This window comes from Priapulus caudatus, unplaced genomic scaffold (assembly GCF_000485595.1).
Source record: "Priapulus caudatus unplaced genomic scaffold, Priapulus_caudatus-5.0.1 Scaffold143, whole genome shotgun sequence".
In the NCBI taxonomy this organism is placed as follows: domain Eukaryota; kingdom Metazoa; phylum Priapulida; class Priapulimorpha; order Priapulimorphida; family Priapulidae; genus Priapulus; species Priapulus caudatus.
Window position 1 is genome coordinate 774,859 of NW_014577204.1, and position 8,841 is coordinate 783,699.

The 8,841-nt window shown below is 40.4% G+C and overlaps 1 protein-coding gene across 2 annotated transcripts; it reads right to left on the minus strand.

Moving 5' to 3' along the window:
- Positions 1-1,790: 1,790 nt before the first annotated feature.
- LOC106806127 lies at positions 1,791-5,723 on the minus strand. Of its 2 annotated transcripts, none has more exons than XM_014807981.1 (4): positions 5,682-5,723; positions 4,170-4,309; positions 3,688-3,800; positions 1,791-2,041 (listed from the first exon to the last, which is right to left on the minus strand). In XM_014807981.1, the coding sequence occupies exons 2-4, from the start codon at positions 4,299-4,301 to the stop codon at positions 1,969-1,971; spliced, it is 318 nt and encodes a 105-aa protein (XP_014663467.1). In that variant the 5' UTR covers positions 4,302-4,309; positions 5,682-5,723; the 3' UTR covers positions 1,791-1,968. The 2 variants fall into 2 exon arrangements, with proteins under 2 accessions (XP_014663467.1, XP_014663466.1); XM_014807980.1 differs by lacking the exon at positions 1,791-2,041 and adding an exon at positions 3,357-3,506.
- Positions 5,724-8,841: the final 3,118 nt, after the last annotated feature.

The following is an 8,841-nucleotide window of genomic DNA, read 5'->3' on the forward strand; positions in this document are numbered from 1 at the left end:
CAAAGCTCTCCACATGCTTATGTTTGCCACTCCCCATATCACTTGTAATTGCTTCAACATGGAGTCCAAGTCTGAAGCTCGTTGAAGTATGTCAAGGACAATATCCTTGAAGACAGTACCATCCGTTGACCCACTGGTGAAGTGATATGCAACTGTCTGTTGAAGACAAGGGCATGATCGGCATTCCCTGTGTGCTGTGGTAGAGTCACTTTGGCAGTGAGTGACAATTCGTCCAATGTTAGAATTACTTGTTTTTAGGTTTACTAGGTTTTACGGGAGCCCGCCTAAAAGTCCAAATTTATTAATGATATAATTTTGACACGACTACACACACTGTACTTACTCACACAGACGCGATGACGAGGTCGGTTTCCATCCTTCGCGACAGACTTTACTCACCCAAATTCAACACATACAATTTAATTGCATGAATATTTACTGTTGAAATTAAGATACCAAATTCATGAGAGCAAACCAATGGTTCATTAGCTCAATAAACCAGGCAGTAGTGAGGTACTTTTCATATTTTCCTTCTTTACTAACAAGGTATATTAGGGCAGAGCTTACCTCATGACTCAACACTCTTAGTGCATTCGACACTTTCATTTTATCAAAATGTGAAGGCCTCAATGAAGCTGCAGTTAGCTTTGGAGCCAACTTTAGATCCAGATCTTCCTGAAATTTGACGAGATGAAGGGGCTGCACATTGATAACATTGCCTTGCAGATTGTGCTCTGCAACAGTTGTCTGCGATACAACAAACTCATGCCCATTCACGAGTGCTGCCTTCACATTCTTTAACAGATGTGGAACATCAGCCAGGAAGTACAACCATCTGCAACGAGCAACAGGATGGGGGATCCTATTGACAGTTCTGCAGTGCTTTCCGCACACAATGCCAAAGCTCTTCCACATCGCTCTGTTTGCACTCCCCATATCACTTGTAATTGCTTCAACATGGAGTCCAATGTCTGAAGCTCGTCGAAGTATGTCAAGGACAATATCCTTGAAGACAGTACCATCCGTTGACCCACTGGTGAAGTGATATGCAACTGTCTGTTGAAGACATGGGCATGATCAGCATTCCATGTATGCTGTGGTAGGGTCACTTTGGCAGTGAGTGACATTTCGTCCAATGTTAGACATTACTTGTTTTTAGGTTTACTAGGTTTTACGGGAGCCCGCCTAAAATGTCCAAATTTATTAATGATATTATAATTTTGACACGACTACACACACTGTACTTACCTCACACAGACGCGATGACGAGGTCGGTTTCCATCCTTCGCGACAGACTTTACTCACCCAAATTCAACACAATACAATTTAATTGCATGAATATTTACTGTTGAAATTAAGATACCAAATTCAAATATATAAAATATAAAAATACATCGTATATTACAATTTATGTCAATGAATGACCATATAAGAAACTAGTAATACACGATCAAAATACAAAAACAAGCAAACAAACCAACTATTTGCAAGCAAGACATAAATAGGCAAGTGAAGGAATAACTCAGAAGATTTATATGTATAAAGCATTTATACAAAATCGAAATGAAAAAATGTAGGCGTATATAATATCTGTAGTTACATATACGTTTGACTTGCGTATCATTCTGCATTTCTGTCTACGTTGATTATTTTGACATGCATGTCCACCACGGTGAAAACAGTTAAGTAACGTTACATGATTAAATAATTAATTCCATATAGTTTACATGTGTAATATCGGCAAGAATAGATGATATGAAGTCTGTTAATTACTATATTGATGCTATATGCGATCTCAGAACGCGTTGATCAGATCAACAATGTCGCACCCTCTATTCAGCAATGGCAAGTAATTGCTCGTATCGTGCTCTTGCTTCCGCAACTGTGGTTGGGGGCACAAAATTGTTCACTTGCATGACCATGTGGAAATATGCATCCATTGTTGTGTCCCTGGCAGTGCGGGCAATATCAGCAGGTGGAAAGTGCTGCTGCACCCAGAGCAAATCTTCTTCCCTCACTGCCTGCAGCATGTCTGTACCACCTTAAAAAGGTTTAACAGAGAATTTAACGGCAAAAATAACATGACATTAATGCATTTGTTAGTAGAGTAAAACTCGCATAAGTCGTCATCGTCTAACTCAACAATTCGCACAACTCGTCATGGAAGTCAAAGTCCAGATTTTCTCTCATAGTAAATCCATTGGAATAGCCCGGCCTAAGCCGTCATTATGTGCAAGTCGTCGCCCTCAGACAGGTCCCATGTAATACAAACAACAGTAATTTCCCATCTGTAAGTCGTCATCAGAAATATATTAGTCCATTATTTTAGGAAAAATTTGATAAACTAGTGATACGAAATTGGTGCGCGTATTGTGTGCCCATTTACTACTTTCAAATCATACACGGCTATTGGATTTCCATTCACTGGAATAACCCGAAGCTCCGCCCACATGAAAAATAGTACCAGCCTTGTGGCACTGGTATCCTGAGTTGTGCGAAGGGGGTGCTGCATGCAGTTTGGTGCGTACGATCTACTTGTGTTATGGCCAGCAGCAGTGTCGATTGATGTGTGGACCCGATTGTTTCATGTCTGCTATGTACGTGGCGCGAACTGCCGTCGTGTGTGGAGCATGTTTATGACTGCGTAGGGGTGACGGGCGCCTGGTAGGGGAGCCCTACATATAAGTCGACAAAATTATCATCACGTAACATATACTATATATTAGTATATAATATATTATATATATACATACCAGTTTGGTATGTATATATAGTATATACACATATATACTATACCATTATACTATACTATACTATACTATATATACATACCATTATATATATACATACCAGTTTGGTATGTATATATAGTATATACACATATATACTATACCATTATACTATACTATACTATACTATATATACATACCATTATATATATACATACCAGTTTGGTATGTATATATAGTATATACACATATATACTATACCATTATACTATACTATACTATACTATATATACATACCATTATATATATACATACCAGTTTGGTATGTATATATAGTATATACACATATATACTATACCATTATACTATACTATACTATACTATATATACATACCATTATATATATACATACCAGTTTGGTATGTATATATAGTATATACACATATATACTATACCATTATACTATACTATACTATACTATATATACATACCATTATATATATACATACCAGTTTGGTATGTATATATAGTATATACACATATATACTATACCATTATACTATACTATACTATACTATATATACATACCATTATATATATACATACCAGTTTTATAGGTACATAGCACTTTCCTATGGAACAAGATATAAGAGGTTTGGAATGCCAGCTGGAACATCAGAGTTCTTTTGAAACCTGATCCGATGGCTATTCCACTCTCGGCATTGCTGATCCAATTCCTGCCTTATAATTGGCAGGAAGGAAAATGTCAAAGTGACCCTATAGAATATAATTGGCAACTTGAATGGCCTGTACACTATATAGCATTTTCCCCCTTGTGTCAGGGTGTCTATTTTCTCTAAGATTCTGTGCTAATATTGTGGAAACTAAGGGTGAGTTGCATTCAGACAGGCCAAAAATACACAAATGCATAGGATGACTGATACATAAGTGTACTCACCTGTGTAGCATATTTCCTGTATCCAAGTGACCTTGGTCCACCATTTCAGCGAAATAGCTCCTCCACCATCTCGTCCATGACTTCATGAGCTGAGCCCAGAAAGACTCGATTCTCTGAAACAATAGTACAGTTTATAGCAAACATATTGTTTGACATATTGCAACGTGCAGCAGAGGGTGATGGCTATAACAAATATGAACAGTACAAGGAGCTGCAAAGCACCAATCAATACCATGTTGGGTTCAGGTCAGGCTAATATTTGAATTTCCATATTACATGTTGAGACCTATGACCCCTAAACGATATAAACTAAACAATCATTGTGATCGGTGTATAATGCATCTGCACCTTATTACAGAGCAGCATGTATCAAGTTCCACTCCTGCGATTGTCCGATATATCACTAAAAACCACGTAAACTGATCTTTGTGCGATATGAAACTATACATGACATAAATGTTTACAATATATGTTCAATATACCTGATTGGCTGTAGGCCTTCCATACTGAAACGACTTATCGCCAGCGAATGCATCATTACCTCCCTTTCTCAAGAAGGCTTGCACACTTGCAACATCTACGTTTTCCGTTCCAGCATCTGCACGCATCTTCATTGGGCAACCTAGACGATCAGCAGCCCGGATATCGCGCGCAGCCCGAAAAACGCCGCGTAGCGGCACACTAACACAACTACGCTGCACTGATTGAATAGCAATTTCAACGGGTCCACTATAGACGCAAAAGCCGTGCAATCGCTGAATTGAGCAGTTCTAGCTAGACATTTTCTAGAAATTTGCCTCAAAAATTCCTCGGTGCGCTTTGTTTGCTGTAAAAAACGAAGTTTCACTTTTTTGTGACATGACTGTACATCAGTGTAGTACATATGGTGTCCGATAGATGGCGCAACGAGGCTATATGCATAGTAGACTGGTACCCGTTCACCACCTTCACTCCGGCATATATCCTTCGCTACACTGACGTAGTGTAGCATGTCGAACTGTCGACTGGGTACCAGTCTATATGCATATAGCCTCGTATCCTGCAGCTCGGCCGGCTATAACCGGCTATAACCGGCCTAACGGCTAGAATCGTACCCTGTCGACAGTTGCACACGCTACACTAACTAACTTCAGTGTAGCGAAGGATACTTGCCTGAGGGAAGGTGGCGAACGGGTACCAGTCTAGCTATAACCCCCCAAACTCCATCCAGCGCCCGTTCGCGATTATTTTTTGCGTTAACGCGTCAGCGCTCGCTGTGCGTATTGGGGATGCTTGCGTCACAGGTCAACAGAGATGGTGGTGTCCCCATAAACACTCTTTACTCCACTACACAACAAATTGTGTTTACACAGGTCTTCTAACCCTAGCAAAGACCGTTTCTTGGAGCTAGTAGTAGTACTAGCTCTAGTTGTATACTATATAGTATTAGTACTAGTAGTAGTAGCTCTAGTACTATAGTAGTATCTAGTAGTAGGAGTACTACTACTAGTAGTCTAGTAGTGCGAGCCGACGCAGACCCCAGTAATGGGGGTGATGATAAACCCGCACCCTGACATTAGCAATTGTGCAGTTATAACGTCTGCATTTGCGGACTAGGGGTGCATATGATATAAGGCAAGGTCACATAGATCATAGAGATGCCACATGATGTATTAATTTTTAATTGCCGCGGAACTGCGCGCAAGATCCACGCTCAGCGGTTAGGATCAACACCTCCTTTCGGCAACACTTCTCTGGTATCCCGTCTCATATGGATTTTGTTATTTCAAATAGTATGGTAGCCGCATGTTGGACGTTTAAAAAAGGGAAAAAATGGAAGAGTAATTATCATCTAGCACTTTTTTTCTTCTGTGATAATCAGACATTTTTGAGACCTAAGAATCACGTGAGAATCTAAGAGATGAATGCAGACACTATACTAATTATGGTTGTAGATGTGAAATAAGAAATCAAAAGTATGCATAACCAATAATTGTATTATCATATATACATACAACCACACTCCTGTATGCAGTTAACATAATATGTTAGGATCACTTTCGGGTCTTTGTTTGTGATGCCAGCTTTGATCGAGCGACAGAAGTTTTCGTGAATAACTGCAATCAAATATTTCAGCATATGGATATGGCATTGAAATATATTGTTTCTCCTGGTAGGAATGTATAAGCTACCTTACCTACCCTTTACCTTCTTACCCAATGTCTGTATTCAAGTAATATTGTATAGAAGTACGCAAGATTGATTGACTGTCACAATGATTAGTCAACTTTTACACTGACACATTTTATGTCAACATATATCCACTACACTACAGTAAAAACCCACACATAAGAACCTGCGTTTTACCAAGTTAGTCTAAAAAGGTTCTTATATAATTGGTGTTTACTGGGAAATTAGGGTATTTAGGTACCTAAATAGGTTTTTATTTTCTTAAGAAAAATAGGTGCTTGTTGCTGGTTAGCTCCAAGAAACGGTATTGCTAGGGTTAGAATACGTCGGATATAGACAATCCGTCGCACAGCCTGGTCGGGCTAGTTGCTGGTAGGATATTGGTTCGGTCCACTGTTTATATAAAGTATTCATATAATATATATAATTATGTCTAAATGACTGCAATCTAGACAAATACGAACCCTATTCTAGGTTATCTTATTTCGTTTTATNTTTTGTACAAAAACAACTAACGCGCCAACCAAAAACAATTCCAATTACGACCATTGGAGTTATTCTCGCCCTACGTCCATAATCCAAAAGTTTGTCCAAGCGCCACAACTCCTGAATTGACCGATAACACCCCGTTTTTACATAACCATGGAAATGTTTCGAAATGGGGAGCAGCGTATTCGTTCTAAATGGCGCCACAGGTGGCGCTGTTCGCGCTTCGCGCGGATATCTGCTGCGGAACGTCTAGCGCTCATAGGGTCTATGTCCCTCAGGGTACTGCCGGAACGTAGGTACGGTCCGGTATACCAAAACGTACCCTGGTAACTATCTAGCTGATATGGTTAGGGTTAGGGTTAGAGTTAGTGTTAGTGTTAGGGTTAGGGTTAGGGAGTAGCTAGGCGTAGGCGACTCCCTAGACTCGTTAGTGGAGTAGGCGAGGCACGGTCCGGCATATTAGATAGTAGTATTTAGTACCAGGGTACGTTCCAGTATACCGGACCGTACCCTGGGGGACATAGACCTTCTCAGCAAAACTAGCTGAGAACTCAAATCACATTTCCTCATCAGAGCCTCATAAATTTCAGTAACATTCAGTGAAATTCAAATTTAAATATAGTGTGCCAGATATCTAGAGTGCCAGTTGGCCTGTGACATCATGATGTCCAGTAATAAACATCATCCTATCCTATCACCGTCCTGGACATCATCTCTATCTTTAAACCGACATGGCTATTATTTATTATAGAAAAAGCCTAGCTGTACTATATAAAGTATAGCCAGTTTGTTAGTGACGCACGAAGGGTCGTTGTCGTAACAGGTACTACAGATATGTACCCGAGGTAGTTTTAGGTTGTTTAGTATTATGTTTATATTTGTATATGAGGTATATGTTTAGGGTTAGGGTTAGGACTAGGGTTAGAGTTAGGGTTAGGGTTAGTGTTAGGGTTAGGGTACACTTCTGTAGTACAAGTCTGGTACACTTTGTGTATACATATATGTACCTCGGGTACATATCTGTAGTACCTGTTACGACAACGACCCGTTGAGCGTTAGTGACCTAGCTCTAGTACTATAGCCCGCGTACAGTTGCCGCAGGCCCTGCGGCAACTGTACGCGGGCTATAGTACTAGAGCTATATTAGTGACGCTGAAGGGGTCGTTGTCGTATCAGGTACTACAGTCTCGTCTACACGACGAACCTTAACTCGAGTTAAGCGTTAACTCGAGTTAGCGATTATGTAGCGTCTACACGACAACACCCGATAGCGATTATTACCGATTTATTATGCATGCGTGAGTGTGTGCGTGTGTAAACGTGCGTGCATGCGTGAGTGTGTGCGTGCGTGCGTGTGGACGTACGCGTGCGTGCGTGCGTGTGTACGTACATCGTACTAGTGCTGCCGCCTATCGTGGAGGTTAAGCTAACTCGAGTTAAGCGTCTACACGGGCCTTAACTCGAGTTAAGCGTCTACACGGGCCTTAACTCGAGTTAAGCGTCTACACGGGCCTTAACTCGAGTTAAGGTTCGTCGTGTAGACGTAGCTTACATATATATGTACCCGAGGTATATATATGTATACACAAAGTGTACCAGACTTGTACTACAGAAGTGTACCCTAACCCTAAACTAGCTCTAGTACTATATCCCGCGTACAGTTGCCGCACGCCTGCAGGCAGCCTGCGGCAACTGTACGCGGGCTATAGTACTAGAGCTAACCCTAAACATACCTCATATAAAAATATAAACATAATAGTCTAAACAACATAAAACTACCTCGGGTACATTATGATTATTATAATATTATATAGAGAATATACCCCAAGAGCCCAAAACACCCGGACCCAAACACCGAAACTTTGAAGCATTCCAGAATGACGTAATTTACTGTACAGGTGGTCACTCAATCGAATACGATTGTCTCTGTACTGTGCTTGAAATAAAATAACTTTATCCTATGAAAGCAAGCTGGCTTGTTCGCATTCACGATACGTGACATTACCATCATTACATATCGTTACCCCTCTAGTAGTAATAGAGAGCTAAGAGAATTTTCGGTCATTGTATTCTGTGGTTGACAGTGTACACCACATCCTCTACAATTACATTTGGCAGCATGATGGCAGAAAATTTGAATTTGTGCATAGGTGTACATTAGAAACATCACATATATTAATTGTATAATCAGCCCTATAAATAGCTTTACATTTCTTCCAGGAAATGACTTCATACATTTGCCACTACAGGGGCGGATGCAGGATTTTGTCTAGGGGGGGGGGGTGCAGGTGGGAAAGGGCACTTTGAAATTTTGTTATGGGCAACTGAAGCGGTGGGGGGTCGGGGGGGCCTCCCCCAGAAATTTTTTAAAAATCAGACTCCTTTTTATGCATTTTCAGAGCATATGAGGCGAAATTTTTGTACTTCAAGTCTTGCAAGTACTGTCAATTCCAGTACAAGGCAAAATCCACAAAGCCAGAAAAACCATCAACTTGC

What these genes read in the sequence shown, in the direction of transcription:
- LOC106806127 (XM_014807980.1), bottom strand. Translation starts at nt 4,301, where the DNA reads ATGAAGATGCGTGCAGATGCTGGAACGGAAAACGTAGATGTTGCAAGT. An exon ending in GAAGGCCTACAGCCAATCAG is followed by an intron (nt 3,801 to 4,169) that starts GTATATTGAACA and finishes CTATTGTTTCAG; the next exon opens with AGAATCGAGTCTTTCTGGGC. An exon ending in ACAGGAAATATGCTACACAG is followed by an intron (nt 3,507 to 3,687) that starts GTGAGTACACTT and finishes TATATTCTATAG; the next exon opens with GGTCACTTTGACATTTTCCT.